Here is a 22,071-nt window from a genome sequence, read left to right as displayed (position 1 = left end):
GACTGTGTAATCAAAATTGGGAAAACTCGTAAAAAATCTTCTCCTCCTTTAGCTGTCTTTGCATGAATTAAAGACTTAAAGGGCTAAATGGATTCCTCTCCATTGCCTCTGGCAGGCATGCAGTGCTCTGATTACTTCAGGCAGGCTATTGGTCACCTTCTGACATATCATATCGAAAGGAACACGTAGACTTGGAGGATGGATGCACTTGAATGGAGGAATTATTTTATAATCTCTCTGGTTGCCTGAAGAAGCAGAAAGAAAGGTCAAAACATTCATCCTCAAGACACATTTCCTGCTCAGAAACAATATGCTTCTCAGAGTGCCTGCGAAAGCAGAGGTGGAGTCCTAAACAGAGGAAATCTAATTTACAGTGATAAAAGGATGCAACAGCCACAAGGCAGAGAGAGTACCTGGGCCAACGTCACAGGGCTGTGTGACAGATATGACTTGGCCCACTTTTTTAACAGTGGGTTAAAAAAGATCTGGAAATGCTATGCAATTGCTTAGCTTGTTTTCTGACCCAGTTTTTGTTTGTCATAATCATGTCTGATATCTAAACCAGGACTGGATTCTTGCCATTTTGAGAGGGGGGTAGGTGAGGTTTAGACTTCTGCACCAAAGAAACCAGAGTAAGACAAATTTCTCTGCTCAGCCCTCCCAGAAAGATGAAGCCTTCCATCTTCCCAGTAAGCCAGTACCTTCTAAATATCAAGTTCTTGTGGAAAGTACGTGCCTCTCTGCTTTGTGCCGTATGATCAAGTGCCCAGCTGGGACCCCAGGCCGATTCTCAAAGCATTTAATAAAAAACTTTCCAAAATAATTGGCTGACAGTGTGAATCCAGTAGCGTCTGCAGGTAGGATCAGCATGATTTTTGTTCTTCTGCTTACCTTGTTCCATGAAAAAATAAGCATGTCTTCACGGCTTGGTTTATAAAATATTTCTAGAATAATAAAAAACAGCCTTTCTCCCCTCATTCACATCCTCACTGAGTGAAAAGCACAGTGTTTGGGCAGCCATAATTTGAATGTTGGGCTTTATACAAGTGACCCAAGTGAATGGCCCCTCGAGTTTGTTTGAACCAAAGCTATAAACATCCTCTGAAATGAAGCACAGAAAATCTGTCCGAGTGTACTCAAATTTTGAAGGCCTTTATCTTCAAGACACTAGATGGAATTTTGCCCATTTAGCTGAAATTTAGTATAAATACTATTATTAGGATGAAAAATCTGCTGTTGACATTGCTTTTTGATACACAGTTTCAGGTGAGCATTACAAAACTGACATTTTTAGACAGCGGTAGATACCTGTTATATGAAAACTCTGTGAAGTCTTGGTCAACCCTGCTCATAAATGACAGTCCAGTGCTTATGGGCTGTAGATGATGTGGTTCCTCTGATGCTGTTGAGCTGAGTTGCTCTCTCATGGCTGGTGGCATAGGAGCCTCTCTTTCATAACTAGAACCCATCAGTTTAACTTTTTATGCCTAGTCGTCCTTCTAATCCCCTTTTTCTTATGGCTTGAGAATTTCCAACAGAAGCAAAAATTTCACATTGGAATAGTAAAAGTTGTGACCAAAGAAAATGTGACCTTGTAGTATTTTTAATACTTTGCAATCTGGCATAAATACCTATTAATGGATTTTCCCCACTTTAACTTACGTGGTCAGATCCTGCTGTCCTTGTTATCTGCCAGCCACTTTGGAGCATTCAGAAGTGGTACTAGCATGGTAGAAATCTTGTGTGAGATCATCAGTTGAACTAGTTTTGTTTCAGCTACCAGAGTCTAATCCAACTGAATGTCACTGTTGCAGGGAAAAAAAATAGAGATGATCCCTTATCTGTGTGTTTAATTTTATATAGGTGTACAGGGAAGAAGTGGAGGATGGAAAAGCTGTTCAGAGAAGGCTGTTCAAGCCATTTTCTCTGACAAGTGAAGCACAGAGTAGCCAGAGCTGGTGTACGCTCATCACAAAATGTTGTAACTCTACAGAGAGCTACATTAGCCAAAAACTCGATCCTAATTTTATGCTCCCAAACCATAAAAGCTCAGGTCTGAGTCTTGGTACTAGCCTGTCATGATTGCTGTAATTGCCAGTTTTCATAGACTACTGTTATACACATGTTGCTGTGACTTCTTCCCTACTCACTAACTTCACCCCACCATGCCCCTCTCAGCTGAGCCCACCTTTAGCCACCTAAGAAGTTTCTCAGCTTTGTTTAAAAGACCAGGAATAACTTTTTCCTCCCTTTTCATCCTAGTTTTTGCTCCATTGCTTCCATGACTAATTTCATCCTTAATGTGTGAATTACCTGCTGCCATTTTCTCAAAAATCAGGATGCATGAAGCAAGGTAGTCACTACCATTAAGCTGTGAAGAGAGGAAAACAAGGTGTTATTCATTTCCCAGTCTCTCTCTTTCTCCCTCTCACACACACTACAGTGGATTAAACCGAATTCCTTCCTGACTGCTTTGCACTTAGCTGAGTCCCTCCACCTCATTCTGTCTTTTGTCCTGTGGCTTGCAGGCTCTCTCAGTCTCTTCTGCATTGAAAAAATGCCTCCCACCCTGCAGATGCAATGGAAACGATGTAGTTACTGAATGTAATTTAATGATTTGCCTGTTTAGGTTTCCTTCTTCTCTAAGCTTGAGACAAGTGTTCAATTAAAATAAGTTACAAATCTTTACTAGAAACAACTCAGGAAAGTCTCCAAGAATTCTTCTACCTCCCACTCCACCTCTTGAGAGAGTAAGTAGGTCTCCTGTATGACCAAGTTCTTCCAAGGAAAATTTATATGAATCCAAAGTCAAGAGCCCTTCATTAAGATACCTCTCTTCCAAGCAGCCTGCTTATTAATGGACAATATCCAGATATATTAAAAATAAAAAACATTTTACAAAAATGGTTGCTGTAGATTAGCAACTACCACAGGAGCTAAAAAGACTTCAGAATATGTCAGAGCTATTGTGCAGGGGGTATGTTATGACATGGAAGAATTCTTCATTCTGCTGAAGGATAATTGGCAAGCAAAAGTCTTTCATAAGCTATGAAGAATTTGCTGTTTTCTCAGGAGATATGCTACACGATTCAAAAATATGCTTTCTCCTCCATCATCTGTAGGATTTGTGTTCTGAAACTTATTGCTTCTTCAGGTTTCTCCTCAAAAGACCACCAAATTTAACTCTCTCATCAGCAACTACCACGACACTAAAACCAGTCAGAAAATTTAGATTTGTTCCCATTTTGTTCAAGACACTTTTGGCTTGAGCAAAATGGTCCAAGAAGAAGACATCATGCTACCTGAGACATGAAAAGTTTCCCAGATTCCCAGTTAAAGCTTTCTGAGCCAAGATGAAGGATTACATGCAGGGCTGTGTTGAAGCCAGTTGTCTTTTACTGCTACTTCCAGGTGATGATATCAACCAGGAACACTATTGCATGATAACACAGCATAATGGGCCCCGTTTTGAAAGTGATATTGGGTGGATATAGGTTTTTTTGTGAGATTTCACAGAGGAAAATTTTCATGAATGATCTGCTCTCAGGTCTGAGAATAGCTACTAGAAATAGAAGCAGCCTCCCTCTAAACAGAGGGAGATTTCATGCAGCTGCTGGGCTGAGACAGCTGGGTGTTACTGGAAGTGCTCTGCACTGACTAATGGGGAGCAAAACTTTCTTAGGCCCCAATAAATTGACTAATGCTACCTAGAACATGCTAACATGATCCAAAGAGTTTTCTTCTTCCTGGCTTAAAAGGAAAAGGTGTTTTACTCCAGCTTTGCTACCTACTTTTTTTTCCTTTTTTTTTCAGAAATCATGTTTTTCATCACATTTTCCTTTCTTAGATAAAATTTTTCAGAACCTTTTGAAGGGAAACTATTTCAAATAAACACCAACATTTCTTTTCTACAAAATGCAGGAAAATGGATATTCGCAAGCATTTGGGATGAGTGACAAGAAAGGGGAGTTAATTTTTCCCATTTCCCATTAATTGCATAGATTGGAAAAAAAAATTCTCACATTTGGATAACTTATTAAGGGACAAAATGAGAAAAGCTCATCTCTGTTTAGAATAACTCTTACTGAAATCTTCAATAACCTCATCCTCACAACACCACTCAACTAGTTCTTCATCATTTCACATTCTGATTTTGCTTTCCTAGGAGACCTATCTAGTCTCCCCTTTTGTTCTACCCTGGTTCTTCTCCCACTTCTCCTCCTGTTCTTTGCATTGATTCTCTGGAGGACCAACCTTATCCTCAGTCCGACTTAAAAAATAAAGCTTCTACTTGCCTCTCCATACTGATGATTCAGAGACCCGTCTTTACTCTGAATCCTTCTTGTCCAACCCAACCTGAAGGTCTCTGACCTCTGTGGCTAAGCAGTGAATGGGACACAAACCCAGTGAAGTCTCAGAGATCTCTCTTTTTCCAGTCATTGAGGATAACTTCCCATTTTTATTTTCCCTCACCCTCATAGCCCAGGCAGGCAGTTGATTCTTGGCTGTTCCCATTATACAATGGGACCCTAATTCCTGCATATCCAGCAAATCACTTTTTCTTGTCCTTCATTAGTGCAATCCTCCCTGCTCTGTAGCCTTCAGAATAACAATGGGAAGACTGGAAGATCATTTCCTATTTTTGCCACTCCAAGCATGTTACCTCTGTGTTACTTCTGATCTTTCTTCAGCCCTTTCTTATTCTTTCTTCATTATTCTCTGCTAAAGTGTCTGCAAAGATCTAAGCAACAGAATCCTGCTTGGGTTGCTACAATAGCTGCTACCCTAGTGCTCCAAGTCACCTTGTGCGACCTTGTTCTCTCCCCTCTTGCCTCTTTCATGCGTTTTCTTAGTCATGCACTGCAAGACTGATAAGGTGGCTGCACTCTGGAACAACACCATTCACTTTATTACAGCACCCTTGGAAGCACAAGGAGGCCCTGATCTCTGTGGTACAGTTAGTGCAGGTCTGCATCTAGCTCTGACAAGCTAAAGGTAAAATTTAGGATAATTAGCAGTCCTCCCTCCCATCTTCAGCTCCTGCAGCTGCTTTTTCCTACAATTTAGGCAAATCCAAAGCTCTTCGCTCATGCTTTTTTAATTACTGAACATGTTGCATGACCAACTGCAGCAGTGTGTTGCCAAGTGAGCTTTAGTGGGATCTTTGAACTGGGGTGTGCCTTGATCAGAAAGCTCTTGGACAGGATGGCCAGTCCCTGTCTGAGGGATGTTGATGCCAGGTTACTGTCTGCTGGACGCTTGTCAGGGCTTCCCACAGGAAAGGGCTTGATTCAAAGGTGGTGGGAGAGCTAGATGCTGCAATAGCACACGTCCATCTCCCCAGGCACTCTGGCAGTACATTACTGCAGAGCAGCCAATATCCTGCAGCAGACCTGGCAAGTCCTTACTGTACTACTCCCTTTCCCCTGTCTGCATGAACTTTTTGGCTCCCCTGTACATATTAGTACTTCCAGGCAATGGTAAGAAGAGGAAATTGGTTTTTTGCTCTGTATCATTTTCATACCATTTTTTTTCTGAAAATGTTTGCTGTTAATATTAGTACTGTCTTTTTGGGGTTTACCAATGGCAGCTCACTAACACTGACTAGGCTCCTGCAGCCACCACCGTTTTCCCCACACTGGCCCATGAACATGCCGTGAGAAAATCTGTCTCACCGACTCTAAGACAGAGACATCCGTGTCCATGGGAATGCCTCCTGGCACTGGGAGGTTCAGTTCGACCCTGATGGGGTACAGACAGTATCCTGAAGACGGGAAAGGGAGCAAGTGCATTGGTGAAAAGAGGCCTGTGTCCTCCCGGCGTTATCCCTCTGCAGTGCCTTGCACTGTGCCACTCCAACCAGAGTGCAGCACTGTCCCAGCCCTTGGAAAAGAGCAACGCTCAGCCAACAGGGACTCAACAACTGGAGAGAAAATTTCTCTTCACTAATTGTATTTCACACTTCTGACCAAGTACCTGTAGTCCTATAGGAGAGTCCAGCCACGTAAGGATGATGTGTGTTGCCCAGAGCAGAGTTCCAGGTAAACGTTGCTCTCTGTGTGAAAGAGCTAATGATAACTCAGAGGCCCTGTAGCATCTCTGGTGGGAGAGGTAGCGGAAACACCAGTCAGAAAGGGAAGGCAGAGCAAAACTAATCAACTTCTGTCTCCTAAAATAATCTTTTTCTTTTAAAGGTGAAAAATGTCGAAGTTTTATTGACCTTGCCCCAGCTTCTGAAAAAGGTAAGACAAATACAGTCAAGGCTTCTTCCCTTTTTGCAAATCTCATCTGTATTGTTATTGTTGTACTCCAGTGCTAGGGGAAACACCTTCTAAGTGCACAAGAACCTGTCTGTCATCCAGATTACATACGGCCAGCTGAAACAAGTGCCAAGGGTTTAAGAGAGTTCTTTATTTAGTGGGTTTATTCAAATCTGTCTTTTCTCTGATGCATTTTCTCATCATTCAGCCATATTTTTTCAAGGAAATGAAGATGTATATCATAATACAGACATTTCCCTACTTCCTCTACTGAGGAAGAGCATGCTATGCAGTTTCATCAGGGCACAAAGACATTAATAAGTTAGAAAACTTCAGTCACGTTCATTTTCAGGCACAAACTGTCTGTCTGTGAGAGGTGACCACGTAGCTGCTTGTCTGTCTGAGCTACCCTGACAAAAAAAATCAAGTGCACAGAAAGGGGCTGGCTGCAAATCTTTTCTTTACTCTGATATTGGAGCTGTAGATTCTCGGTAGTCATTTAATCCATATTTCAAAATTGTATTCATCATGGGAAAAAAATCGGGTAGAATTCAATTAACTGACAAAGTGGGCAGCTGAGCCCAACCTGCTTCCTGCTCAAGGCGGAGCACTCTGCCCACAGCTGAGCGGGCACACGAGCTTTGCAGTGTCCTTCATGCCAATAATCGGCTTTTGGAAAAGCCAAAGGACAGAGGAAAATAAATGTTTGTAAGAAGTGATATATTTTGTTAGATCACCTGATAGAATCGCAAAACTTTTCAGACATATGGTACCTTCATCAGGTCTGGTAGGGAGGCAATAAATGCTGTTAGGAACAATTGTTCTTAATTTATCTTAATTGTTGATCAGCTGGACAATTTGAAAGAGAAGGGTAATTACCACTGATGAAGTAGAGGGATATTTCAGTGGGAGAAGAGGCAACACAGACAAGCCTCTGTGAAATTCAATGTAAGTAAACTTAAATAAACTATGTAAAAACTAAATTAAGGGAAAAACAATCCTGAGGTACTACGACTAATGGGCTCTGAGCTAAGTCTTATACACAGAAATGGGACCTTGGGGTACAACAATGTTTCTTATGAAACCCCTGGCTCAATATTCAGTAGTGGTCAAAAAGGAACTGGATGTTAGGAAGCATTAGGAAAGCACTTGAGAGGAAAGGACGGAGCAGAGAATGTCCTGACATGTGATGAATGCATACATCCAAGAGCTTCTCCCATATATTAACTATAGTGTGCGATTTTGTCCTTTTCAGTCCAGTTTGCAGAATGGCAGCAAGAATTATCAGATCTCTGGAAGTTTCTGTACAAGGGCAAGGGTAAGGCTTAAAGGAGAGATGCCTGAAAGGAAAAATGATAGACATCTATAAATTTGAGAGAGGAATTAAAAAGGTAGCCTGGGGAATGGTTGTTGGCTAGTCTTTCCTAGTACAAGGACTAGTGGACGTTACATGATACTACCAGGAGGCAGATCCAAAACAGGCAAAAGGGGATGCTTATTGCATAGTGTGTTGAGGTTTGGAGCTCGCTTGCACGGGCTGTGTGCGTTCAAAAGGCAAGGGGATGTTTCTGTGCATTATTTTTCTGAGCAAGTTCATTCTGGTGCATAATGTTTAGTTGCTTCACCCACGCACTTTCCAAGACAGCATTTAGTGATTTACATTAAGTATTTCTGTTGGTCATGCTAAAAGCTGTCAGCAATAGATTTTTGCTGTCAGCGATAGATTTTTGCTGTAGCAGTTTTAGAGTTACTGCTTGGTGTCAGGGTATGTTTCTAGACTATTCTGCTTTTCCTTGTTGAGAAAGGTGAGTACATCTCGTGTAGGTTTAGTGAAGAAAATGACTTCTTTATGTTTCTGAAGTCTTTCTGTTGAGTTGTATGGCTTGCTCACAGGAAAGGGGAACACTCACCTGGGGGTAGAAACTGCTGACAACCAGACTCATAAACAAAACCAGAATAAATTCTGCATTTGTACATCAAGCTGGACACTAAAATGTAGTCAGTTTGAATTCTTCTCAGTCTTCTATCGTCTGGAGATACTTTCATCCCATGCAAAGAGAAAACTGTGTGTTATGATGCCTAACTTATTTTCACTGCACAATTCTTTAACTTCTTGGCTTATTCTGTTGTTCTTTTCCAGTTAGAAAGGATCTCATACTCCTTTAATTTCATCATCTTCCCCTCACTTGGCATTGACTTTACTAAGTATCCCCTATGCTGAAAGGGTATTTCAAGAAATCAGCATTTGAAACTCTATTTCTCAAAAGTAGCAATGAATGTAATGAAAGGAGATGATTCCTGAGAGCTGATCTCTGCTCAGCTCCAAGCTGACATCCTATGCAGTAAAGGCAGTAACACTGGGCAGCTGGCTAACCCTGTGGTCAGCTGCTGGTATGGGGCAGGAGACTGATTTCCCCCCTCCTCCCGGAGTACGGAGACACCAGTGCGCACCTCCAGATGCGTGCTGTGCTGACTGGGTGCACACACTGCTCAGAGGCTTGTCAACTAGGCAGTAACACCCAGTGCTGGGGCAGATTCTTCATTCCTCTTCCAAGGAAATGAGATTTGATAAAGTGCAATGAATATCAAAAGCTGAGTATCTTTCTTGAGATCAGTTATATCAACATATTTTGGTTTTCCTGTCCATTGTATAACTGGGGATTTCTGAATTAAACTTATCTCCACAATGAGATTTCCACTCATTCAGTTTCTGTATACCTTCTTAGCATCATTCACCACTAAAAAGTGGCAGTTCAGGGTTGTGATTTTCTAAATGTCTCTATGTGTAGATGCTCTGCATCTGTGGCAACCAGGCACTCAGCTTTTCTACGCTAAGAAGCTTTTAATTAATATAAAGGGGGGTTATACTGACTTGCCATTACATGGTGATGGACTTTAGAAGTGACTGGTTCCGCAATCAAAATAAGCTTGTTCTTAAGCTTCCTTCTAGCCTGACTTAAATGTGGAAGATGATGTGCTCAGAGGTATTCCAATGCGCTTTTTGATATACATGGGGCTAGAAGTCAGTCACATAGAGGTTTCCTTTGGATCCAGGGAAACCAACTGAAAGAAACCGTGGAAAGCTAATTCCCTAAACCATTCATGGTAAAACACGAAGGAATCTATGTCATGGGCTAACTACATCTTTTCCACAAATGCTGCTTTCATAAATGAGATCATTTTTCTTATTCTTACTGTAAAAAAAGCAGTAACTTATGCTTGAGCTCTCTAACTTTAATCCCTTTGTGCTGATCACTAGCGTAGCTGGATACCAAGTTCTCTGATCAGCTATTATACCCTTCGCATATATTGCACCAACGACATCTGCTAAAAGGAGGCAGATCTGGGCAGCCAAATTTGGGGCAAACAGACCCACAGTATGGTATAAATAAACACTTCCAACCCACACTAAGAGAGCCCTTCCCCGCATTTAAGGAGGCAGCTGCCAACAATTTGTCAGAACCTTGTAAGCCTAACATTGAATTTATTAGCTACTGCTGGTTGTTAGTGCCAAATCTGCTTAACAAAATCAGCTTGGTGACGGTAGATATTAACTAGAAAAAAACATCTTCTGTGTCCACAAATATTTCTGATGACAGTTTCCATTTGCTATTGATCAAGGATGATAGGGCAATAGTTGGTTATTCTGGCCAGGACTTTTAATGGGCTGTCACTGAACAGATGTTTTGGGGTTACAGGCAGTGTGCTATTTTCTAATTTTCATTACAGATGTGAGTAGTAAGACAGCAAATATTTCCAAAAGGAGTTGGAAGGAAACTATCTCAGTAGATTGGAACTGATTTTTAAGTTGCTCCTGTGATCTTCTCCACAATAATCAAAGCTGTGTTTCTGCTGAGCATTTTTGATGTCCAAAGAATAAAAGAGCAACATGTTCAGTGAGGGATACTTGTGCCACACACAGAAAAATGGACTTAATTGTGGCCTTTCACTTCTCCATCACAGGATGAAGTGTTCGCTTTAGTTTTGCTCCACCTGTGAAGAAATGAAACTTTCCTCTTTTTTATTCACATCTTATAAAGCAGCCCAACTCCTGACAGATTTACCTTTGTCTGAGGTAACTGTGCAGCCATAAAGACTTAGTAAGGTCATGCACTAACCCCTTTTCTTTCCGCACACTCCTTATCTTTCCATCAGAGCTCTCTCCTATTTCCTTTCCCCTCTCAGCAGGCAGAGGACCTGCTCTTAGCTACCTGGTCCATTTTTGAGTTCAGTCTCCAGCCTTTCCTCTCTTTTGGGCTCTTCAAATCTTTGTGAGCACAGGTTTCCTGTCCACGCTCTCTGGTGTGGTGCCCATCCAGAACACTGGCTGGGGCAATGCTCCTCCTCTCGTCAGCCTTTCCGGGTGCCTCTTCTAGCTCTGCTTTCCCACTGCTTCACATCCATGCCCAAGCGCTGCCCAGCAGCCATGGAGGAGGCATTCAAGAAGAAGAGACCATGCCGGATATTATGTCTGGAAAGTGTAGTATCACAATGGAAAGCAGCGGCAAAACTGGCAATATGTCCCATCAAATAATCTGATAAATGACTTCACTGATTAGCTTAACACCACAACTGTCTACACACACAGACCTGTTCCTTCCCCTGCCTAGACCTCTGCGGAGATTCCAGCTCCCCCATCTTTCCCCAAATGTATAAATGTCAGCTTTCAACCACAACGTCATAGTGAGAGCAGGAGGATGAGGAGTCGCGAATGACCAGCCAAACTCCTTATGTAGGTGAAAAACTGGAATATATGCAGTGGAGATTAGCTGGAAACAGCATCTGTGTTGGAAGAACCTTGCTGGGCAGAGCAAGGGTTTGTAGAAAAGGTGGTGTCCCCAAAAGCTTCTGGGGTGGTGTTCAGTGTGCCTGTAATGCAGGCAGTCTCCAAACACCTGGAGTGTCTGCAGTGTGTACCGAAATGCGCTGTTCTGGCCTGGGGAGCCCTGTCGGGAAGTTGTGTCAGGAACAGGCTAAAAGGTCGGTGTTGGCTCAAAGCTTAGACGTGGCTGCACCAATACCGGATAGGATTTGCATACTGGCTTCACAGGAGAAACTCTTTATGGGCAAGGAACAATCTGCTCTAACTTACTGTAATGGTCTGTCAGTCCTCGCTTGCTTCAGCTGTGACATCTATGGAATAATATCCATTAAGAATGACAAAGCAGCAGGTCATGAGGGACGGCCTATATTGCAGTGTGTTTTACTTATTCATAGTGAAATTCACATGCATAAAATAAACAAGCCTTTTTAGAAGATATGAAGGTTGAGGCAAGGCAAAATCTTACAGAAGGAAAATATTAATTGCCAGTGAGCATTTAACACTCAAAAATGTTACAAGGGACTTTTTAAATGGCAGACTGTACAGGCAGAGGTAGGAGACGTCTTCTGCAGGTCCTCTGCACAGCTCATGATGATGCATCCTGTAGAGATGCAGCAATAAAAATTCTGTGTTGTCTAAAAAGTAGCTGGCAAAACCAGGATAGCAAATGGCAGAAGGCAAATAAACAAAGTCTCACCTAAACAGAGCACAGAGAAAGAGAAAACTGAGCTAAATGTATATGTGCTTCTAAGCCAGCTCTAGAACAGCAGTTAATAAGAAGGAAAACTAGATGCCTGGCTCTGATGGCTACTGATGTAATAGGTTTACAGAAATTAGATGGTAGAAAGATAATTAGAGGGACAATAACATCATGGTACTGATTACACTGAAAGACAAAGCAGATGTCACGTACTGGAGCAACACAGACTCTCTGTGGATGAACTGTATGCTCAAACAATAAACACAGAATTATATTAATGATCACCATTGGGGTGGTGACAGTAGCAGGGTTAAACTTAAGAGAAGGGATGAGTACAGAAAATAAAATAGTAGGGCAAAACTTCAATAACCCTTGCATAGACTGAGAAAATGTCACACCTGGTATGATACAGAGTTTAAAATTTAAACACACTTTATGACCATGGAGAAATCTGTTGGGAAACTTGTAATTCTTTACTAAGTCCTGAGTGGTGTGGGGAACCTGGTTAAAAATGTTACTAAGACATGGCTGGTATCTGTGACCACAAGATATAGAGATTCAGCATCCTTGCAGGAGCAGTAAAAGTAAAAAAGGTTGTGAAGTAGGGAATATTAAAAAAAGAGAGAGAAGCAAAGCTGATAAAAAGGGTCAGCTAAAAGGATAAATAGAGTATGAAAATTTTTCAAAGATGCTACATAATATATCAGAAAATAATTAGAAATATGAAATAGTATCCAGTCTTGTTAAACACCACAGCAAAACAGGGAAGAAAACTTCATACAGAACAAGAAATACTAAAAAGAGCATAAACTCCACAAATTAGAAGTGAAAACACAACAAGGCAGGGCAGAAGAGAGTCTGAGGAATAATGTGCTACAGGCATCTAAACTAATCATAAATCTTTCTCTTTTCATGTGCTTGGAAGTGGGAAACCTGCTAGAATGTATAGATTCTAGCCAATAGACTCAAGACGTAAAAGCATCACTCAAAGAAGAAAGACTAAAGCAAAAAAACCTGAATGAATTTTTGGTAACTATGTTTCCCATGGAGAAGCTTAGGAAGGTTCCTGGTGGAATCCTTCAGTACAGAGGGATAGAGGATCTACCTCCAATTAATCTTCCAGCAGACAAGTCTTAGAACAAATGGCCAAAATGAACAGTGACAAATCTCTAGAACCAGAACCCAGTACTTCTAAAGGAGTTCAGGAGGATGGGAATTACTGTCTTGTGTAAAAACCACTTAAAGCTGCCTTTGTACCAGAGGAATGGAAGGTGTCACTAATTGTTTTTCTAAGATCTACATAAGAAACTTGGGAACTACAGACCTTTTTGATGCCTATAGCAGGCAAAATGTTAGCTATTATGAGAAAGACTTAAAAATATACAAGTGGAAAAATAAGATATATAGAGAAGAATTAACATAGTCTTTCTATAAAAAAGTTGTGTTTCACAAATCTGTCAGTACCCCTTAAATAGTCATTCAAAACACAGTATAAATGATATATGATTGTTACAGTCTACCTGGGTTTCCAAAAGACTTTCAACAAGGTCCTTTCCTAAAAGCTCTTAAAGTCATCAGTGGAGAAGAAAGTCCTTCTGCAGATAATTAGCTAGTTAAAGATAGGAAGTTAAAGGCCAAATTTCACTGTCGAGGCAGGTGGCTGCTGGAGTCCCTAAGGGAACTGTATTGCAGCCAGTGCTCTTCTACACACTTAGAAGTGCTTGAGAAAATGGGTGAACAATTTACTGCTGATAATAGGCCATTCACAGGACTAAAACCGAAAAAAAATTGCAAAGAATGGTAGAAGGCTCTCATGATACTGAGTGACTGGGAGAGAAAATGGCAGATGATATTCAATGTTGATAAATGCAAAGTGGTGCACATGAAGGATAATCCTACCTTTACATATAAAGTGATGGGTTCTGAATTAGCTCTTACCCCTCAGGAAAGAGCTCTTGGAGTGATGACAGACACTTCTATGAAAACATCAATTCACTGCTCTGTAGAGATTAAAAAAAAGATGAAAAGAAATATTAGGAAGATTGTAGGAAATAAAGAACAAAACAAAAAAATCACCATACCACCACATGTATTCATGATGTACCTACACCCAGCACTCTGTGTGCACTTCCCACCCCCTCCCCTGCCAGCCCCAGATCAAAACAGATGTGGGAAAATTTAAAGAGATAGAGAGGAGAGTGACAGTTATGGTCAAAGGTAGAGAACACTTCCTGTAGGAGAATGGCAACACAGAACAAATTTTAGGTTGGAAAAGGGACAAATGAAGCTCAAACAGAGCAACTTCAAAATTAAACCTCCTTTTTTCTGTACTGGGTAGCTGATCTTGACAAGAAAAAAAAAGGATAGCATTTTTAAAAGGGTTTCGTCCACCTAGAGACCTACATCCAATGAAAAGAAATGTGACTGGGGAAACTGTACCCTTTTGAAAATATTCCCCATTGTCTTTGTGCAAATTTCATGTTCTGCTTACATTATTTTTAATTTATCTCTAATAGGACACACACATACCCCCCCCCCCCACACACACACACACGTACCTGTGCACTTGTGTTAGGAGAGATATAATAAAATGTGTAGAAAAAAATTGTATTACTAACCTTTTATCTATGTTTTATTACACATCTATTATGACCCACTGAAGTTATTTTTAAAACAAATTAAATATACAGGGAAGAAATCATGTATAATAGCAGAATTAAAGCAAAATCTGCATTAGAAAGCAATAGGCTTTCTTTTCACATTGGTAATACCACAGACATGGAGAACAGTGAAATTTTCTGCTGTGGGGAATGCTAGCCACAAGGTCAGAATAAAACTCATTTCTCAGCCCAGTGCTGAGGATGGAAGTATATCACACTGTAGCTCTTCAAAGGGAAATATTTAACCCAAATATATTTATTAAGGCATACAAGATATCTTGATTTAGAGTGTTTTTTTGTAGTCATTTCTACAGTGCTACTCTACTGTATTCACACTAGGAAAAGGGGAAAATAGGCAAAAAAACATTCCACATTCGGTCCAGTGTCACACAGAGGATTAAATTCAGATCCACACTCAATGTCAGAGCCATAAAAACATCAGAGAAAGCACATTATCATGCCAAGGAGAATGGTTGTAATTGGCTCACAGCTCCACCTCACCTCTCAAAATAAAGAAGCCAATGAAGAAGTAAAGCTAAACAAAATCAAAACAGCTGGCATTTCTTCTATCACCTAAGCAGTTTCTGGTGATTAGAGTCATCATATGCTCTCTCACATTCTGCAAACTGCAGCGTCTTGTCTGGTGCTGGCCCTTTTTCTATTTTAACTGTCTTAATTGTCTAAGAAGATGGGATAGTTGTAGATATCTTTGATGGCTTTTAGGATCATGAAGCTTATTTCGTTTTGGAGGAAGGTCTCTCATAGCTTCGTGATCTATTTCTCTCATCCCAGTTTTCTACACTGCAGCACAAGAGGAGCAGGCAGATGGTCTGACATTATGAGACTACATTAACCAACAGATGGGCCGACTGCTCGGAGCTGGATCCCTATGCCAGCCACAACAGCATGCTCAATGCTTACTCTTTACACTATTTTTTATTGATCACTCCAATATTTCTGGCTTATAATTCCAAAATTCCTCAGAGCAGAAGAGATGAGTAAGTGACTAAAGCCATCAGAATGCAACTGGAAGAGAAAGGATGAGATATAATGGTCATTTTAAGCCTCTTTTAATGCTTTTTTCAAACAAGATATACAGCATCTAGCAACTTGTACCCATTAATATATTTCTTCTCTCTTGCACTGAGAGTGAAGAGAAGAGATTAGAGTGAGATCCAGGTGTCTGTTCCAACACAGTAGGTAAGCCTGGAAAAGCACAGCAATGATGGCCAGGGGGTCCAAAACATAGAGGCCAGTATATAGAGGAGGAAGAATGAAGTAGGCGGCACCAAAACCGTAGAGAAACTGCCATTCTACATGTGTAAACAGGACATCTTAAAAATTACTAGTGAATGAAAACCAAATACCTGTTAAGTCTCAACAGAGCACTTACATGAAACAGCTCCTAACACATGTTCTGCAGCTGCCAAATGTGGATGACTATATTTGAGCCACCATCTCTGGAACTGAATACTAAAGAAATGACCAGATTTTCCCTGATGTGGCAGATCATAGTGGGTGCCATGGACTATGCTTGGTCAGCATCTTTTTGAGAATTAGATCTACACAAGGAATAAGGAAGTCCAAGAGAATTGTTAGAGTCACTGTGCTCCCTTTCCCAGTCACCCAGCAAGGGTGATAGCAGGTGCCTTCCCCCAGTCCTTGAGTCCTTAAGTCCAGTCCTCAAGGAAGGTATGTTCTGGGTCCTTCATGCACTATGTAGACCTAACTCATTACTTCTAAAGCCTACCTTTAGAGTTTCGCCATCAAAAACCAAATGAAACCAAGAAGTAGTAGTACACGGGTGCCCTTCTCCCGCCACCTCCAGTGTAAGAGTTGTGTTTATGAAGCAGGACATACAGAACTGAGGCTGCCAAAGGCAAGTGAACATAACTCTTTGTTGATGGTAACACGAACAACAGTAACACCTCCTCCATCTCCCTGCCTGCTGGAGCACTCACAGACAACAAGAGGAATTTTGAAATATTTCTGCACAAGGGAACTACATCTGCACTATGGCTTCCTCGCTGCAAATTCACACCACCCAAAACCAGCTTGTGCCCTAGTGCACGGTCCTTTCCCTCCCACTTTGGATGATGTCTATCTAGTTGACAGCGCTCAGCCTTGCCATGGTCTCCCTGTGGTGTTCAGCAGCTCAGTGCTCTTGGCGATGATGACTCTGAACCACAGGCCAACAGGAGAACTTTCTTCCTCAAGTAGTAGCAGCAGTGTCTGAGGCCAGGAGCAATGCCAATAAGGGGGTAAGAAAGAGTGTGTGGAGGGGACACAGCCTCCAGGACAGAGTTGCTTGGACATGGTTGTCTCTTCAGCTGCTCAACAACACAGCACTCAACTTGTCCCTTGGTGGTCTGGGCTTCACCTCCATCAGGTCTGATGACCTCAATAGCTATTAATGAACATGCTTTGCTCAGCTCTACTGTTTTTTTGCACATTGAGGTTTTCTGTCATATCATGAAGTGTGATATAGACAACAACAGAGATTAACCCACAGCCTCTACCTACTTGTATCAGAATTTCTCAGACAGATGAGAGCTGAATTGACAGAGGAGTGAGCTGAGGTGCTCTCACTGCAGCTCAGAAGGACTCATTCTGACTATCGGACTAGCCGTGTAACATTGTGTTATGAGGAGCCTGGCAAATATAAATCTTTTCAAGGTCTCTCTGTCTGTCTGCACCATTGTCCAGCCTGACCACTTGCTCAGGGACAGCGTGATACAGCATGACAGTTGAAATGAGGATCTTTTGGTCAGATCCTTGAACTCATCAGCCGTGAGGGCAGTTCTGTTGTTAGAACGGCTGGTAAGCAGTAAACACAGATCATCTTCAGCGGGGAGCAGAGTTTGGCACAGTAGGTGCTTCTGAAGAGGAAAAAATCCCACTGAGGTATTCTGAATAAGAGCTTACCACAGTTAGGAAGTTAATTTTCTGTCTGAAAGGGCTCAGTGAAGTCAATGCAGGCATTGTCCAGGGAACACTGGGGCTTTCAGCAGGTGGTATCACATAGCTTGGCAGGTAATACATTCATTATGACTTTTTTTTTATGCTGTTATCATTTCCAAGTCACTAGCCAAAATGCATGACTAACATTTTCATGCACACAATCCTGCCGGTGCAGCATATAGCATAGTTAACATGACTCAGCAATCTCCTGCAGGAATAGCAACGTGATTTTGCCAGAGGAGATTTTTTACAAGCAAACAGCTCATGTTTATGGATTAAAAATGCTTTGAGGTTTAACAGCAATTTCTCTGTTGGCCACCCCTTCGGTGCCAAGAGAACATGTACTCGAGATGAACACACCCAAGTTGCCTTGAGAACAGGTACTAATACTGCATCTTTGTCAGTCATTTTCATGAACTGGCCAGCCTGGAAAAGCAGGCCAGGAGGGGATTTCAATGTATTTACTTTGTCTGGAGATAGGACTTCACAATCTGGCTTCAGAAACAGCTGGCTTAGTGAGCAGACACCAAAAATCAATTTTTCTGATTTGCAGACAAGTATACAATCATAAACATTTAGCATAAAACTCCATGGTTGTATACAACCACAGGCGATTGGAGGTATAGATGTGTCATCTGAGAGAATCTCTAGAAGTGGTTTGTCAGCTGTATTAATCTCGAAAGCACAACAGCAGATGAAATTATGGAACTTTGTGGTTCCAGAGACAATGTCAAATGCTTCTTTATCAGCCTGCACATAACCTCATTCAGATGGTTCCAAGTTCTTGGTATTTCAGTTCAAGCTACTAACAAGTGTCTGAGAACAGCATTAATACTGAAACACAACACGGCTAATAATAATCTGTGCATGTTGTGGAGAAAGGTCACAGAAGTACATGTTAGTAATTTCTTGACTTGAGGTCAGTTTAACCAGAAAAAGTTAGTTGGGATCAGCAATTCTGTTGCTTTTTCATAACAGGAAATTGCAGTAGATTTGAAAAAAGATTAATTGATGTCTTGATTTGTTATTTTGCTCTGGGCACTGTGAATGGCCCTTACCTTGTCTTACTCCAAAGGAAAAAGGTCATATGCATACTAACAGAAAAACCTAAGAAGGCAACCGTGGTTACTGAAGTTTCACGTTTATACTTTTTAACTTGCATACCAGATGTTCTGAATCAGCTGAAAACTTCTGGAAGTCACTAACCACACAGATTTTTGGATTCCTTAATCGGGATTCACTGAAATGTGGAATGATGCCTGGCATTCTTGTAAGCAGAATTTCTACAACTTTTTTTCAGAATTCCCAGTTCAAAGGAAACTCAGCACAGGAGATTCCTGGTTCAGAATGCTCCTTGGTGAGAGGTAATAGCCTGTTCATCTACAGGGCCTTCCCTGATGATCAGGAGTTGAAATGCTTGAATAAGTTCAAGTTTCGTGAAGACTTTTGGAGCCCTGAGGCTCATTATAGACTGTGTGTGGGCTATGGGAAAGCTTCTTTACCTTGCCATCAAGAAAATATTCAGTTTGTTTCTTTCTTCCATTTAAGAATTGTGTTCAACGTCCTTTTGCTAACACTTTGCCTCTGCCTCGCAGATGCACTCAACATGGTCACCAGTTTTGCAGAAATGCACTTAGTATCTTTGAATCTACTTTCGAAGTGTTGATGCTGCCCTCCACTGTCTGACAGAAATGCAAGGGACTGATCTTGTCTGCTGGTGCTGATGTACTCACGTTCCTAAGATTTCAGGGATCATGGGGACAACAATTATCTTTTCAATCAGGATGAACAGTATGTTCACTTCACTTGAGGTTGCTGGAAAATTAATTTCCTTTGTCTGCAGCAAAGCTGATTCAGTTGCCAAGTTCTTTTCTGGAGTGATCACAGAGGTGAAACTCACCTCTGTGAGGAGGTGGTGCTGAACTCCACAGAACTCCACTTCACCTTGAACTCCACAGAAAACTCAATCTCTGAAGATATTATTGAGAAAATAACAATCGTGCAATACTCAGAGACTCAAAGAAGTTCAGTAAAATCCTGGCTAGCTTGCTGATTTTCCTTGTGAAATCAGAATCTCTGGACAATGACAGACAGCACAGATGAGAAATGTGCTTTCAGCAGGGCTGTTTTCATTTGAGGCAAAGCAGGTGATCATACAGCATTACAGCAACCTGTTTGGAGAACAGATAATATGAAATATGAAAGTCCTTCTCAGTAGGAATCCTATGATGTAAGCTGACTTACGTGGACTTTTCCAGTGAGTCCCAGCTTTGCCATCTCAGGTTCTAGATGAGCCTCTCAGGCCAGACCCTGCACTTATGGTGCTTTAGCTAAAAAAGGATGTTGTTCTGAAGATGATGACCCTCCAGGAACAACTCCACAGTCTGTGGAGCCTGTGCCACCGCAGAGACAGTGTCATGTTTGTGGGACAGGAGAAAAGAACCAAAAAGGCTCACAGTACACAAACATAACTACCATTCTCAAGCAACACTGTTGAAGAGTATAATAGCAGCATTAAGAGTGGTATGAATGGGGAGTGAATGGTTGGTGTAGAAGCATCAGAGGAAGAAATGGCAGAATAAGAGAGAGAAGAATGGCAGCAGTTGATGGTATCTAGATTAGTAGGTCATCAAGATTTTAGTGTTCGTCTACCTGCAGCTTCTCAGGACGCCAGGCTGGGAGACAAAGGACCGTGAGTAAGCTGTGACTAACAGACTAACAGACTGTGACTAACAGAGTGTGTGACTCTGTTAGTGTAACTAAGTGACTAACAGACCACTGTCAGCTCCTAGCAGTGACAAAAAGGCACATCCAAACTTATAGCATGGTTGCTAACCAGCAAAGAGCCCAGAAGACATGAGAAGGACTTGACAGCTGGCATCCCTTGTCCTTCATATAATTTCAGGGAATCCTGGAAAGACTGGCTGAATACATGCATCTTGGTGCTTGCATGCTGGACCGACTCCTTGCACACACTTGGGCTTGTGAGAATGTGGGCATGGGAGCATGAGCGAAATCAGTTTTCTTCAGTTTTTTTCTTTTTTTTTTTAATAAAAGCTCTTCCTTTCCTAGAGCTTCTCACATCAAAACTTACTATATTCCTGCTACAACATTGTAATATTATTTCCTACATTGTGAGCAGGAATGACACACAGCAGCCTGAGTGCTGCATATGTTGAGGAGGAGGCAGGTCAGAAGCTGAAATCTTTCTGCAGTAATGAGAAATATCCTTGACATAACATGCTTAGGTGAGCTCTGTACACAAAATCCACAGCACCTGTACACGCATAACAGTCAGTTGAATGAGGAGGCAAGGCAAAAGGATAAACAGGACACAGACCAAAAAAATGAAGGAAAGCTAATGATTTATAAGAAAATGGACCCTCAGATACTGGCCGGGCAGGTAGGAGAGTCCTAATGATTCAAGTGCCAACTCCTCTGAAGGAAAGATTTTCACAAAAGTTCAGTTAAGCCAGAGAAACTACTGGAGCAGAGGAGCCAGGCTGGTGGGGACTAAGCCAGAAAAAGTGACAGCAGAGAAGACAGAGAGCGGAAAGAAAAACCCTCAAGAGAGCTTCTTCCCTGTCACCTGAGAACAACTGAGGTCTCCTCAAGAGAAGGAGCTCTCTCCTTTACAGGAAGGATGCATTTGAGATTGTAAGTGGAAGTAAGTGATGCCAAGTGACTGCCTCATGAATCTCATGTTGAGAGAAGCGCAGTGGGAGATCACTTCAGCATCAGCACAGAACAGAGAGACAGTCTCCTGAATTAATAACCTGAATCTACTGTTCTCCTTCTGACAGCTACAAGAAGATGTAAAACCCAGACAGAGCTTGCATTTGCAGGATGTTATTATTTCTGTTGAAATTCAAAATCAAAGCAGGCAGGACAAAACATAGACAGAACTATGTGAATACTCCATCTGTGACCTTCCCCCACATTAATCACATGAAAAAAAGCACAGAGCAGACACTCAGTTTACATCATGAGACATGAAAGTCAAACATAAGAGCTCCTTACTAGGTTGTAACAGGACCCAAAGAGGTATTCCTTGGGCATTCCACTGGAAACTCACCCCGTCTTTGTTTCTCACTGGGAAAAGGTTTCACAGGACAGCAAAACTCATCTATTATTGAGCTGCTAATTAGAGTCATAGTCCCACTCTCTTTCTACTCCAGCTTTCCCTACCCCAGCTAACTGCCTCCCCCCCACCTGCACTCCGAGCACACTGGATCTAGAAACTATGCAGTTACAAATTCATAGAATGATGTAGGGTTGAAGGGGGCTCCAGAGGCTCTAGTCCAACCTACTGCTATGAGCACGTCCATTGCTGCTCAGGGCCATGTCCAGTGGAAGTTTGAATGCCTCCAAGGATGGAGATCCCACAGCCTCTCTGGGCCCCTGCTCCAGTGTTCAACCACCTGTTTCCTTAGCTCTAGTTGGAATTTCTGTTGTTCCAAATTTTGTCTGCTGCCTGCCTCTCATCTTACCCCTGCACACCTCCAGGAGTGTGGCTCCATCCTCTCTATACCCTCCCATAAGACCTTACCTTCTCCTCACCAGGATGAACAAACACAGCTATTTCAGCCTTTTCTTGTGTCATGTGCTCTGTCCTCCTGATGCTTCCTCACTGGCCCCTGTGCCTTTACATCTCTTAAGAATACAACA

The 22,071-nt window shown here is 41.8% G+C and overlaps 1 protein-coding gene across 5 annotated transcripts in view; it reads left to right on the top strand.

Moving 5' to 3' along the window:
- Positions 1–22,071, top strand: part of GSG1L (GSG1 like) — an 80,951-nt gene that overhangs the window by 16,644 nt on the left and 42,236 nt on the right. For all 5 annotated transcript variants that reach the window (XM_026107760.2, XM_026107757.2, XM_026107758.2 and 2 more), the window contains exon 2: positions 6,195–6,242. In XM_026107760.2, the coding sequence (XP_025963545.1) occupies positions 6,195–6,242 (48 nt within the window). The remainder of the gene's footprint in view (positions 1–6,194; positions 6,243–22,071) is intronic.

This window comes from Dromaius novaehollandiae, chromosome 14 (assembly GCF_036370855.1).
Source record: "Dromaius novaehollandiae isolate bDroNov1 chromosome 14, bDroNov1.hap1, whole genome shotgun sequence".
Taxonomy (NCBI): domain Eukaryota; kingdom Metazoa; phylum Chordata; class Aves; order Casuariiformes; family Dromaiidae; genus Dromaius; species Dromaius novaehollandiae.
The sequence above is the reverse complement of the archived record's forward strand: the minus strand, read 5'-3'. Positions and strand labels throughout refer to the sequence as shown.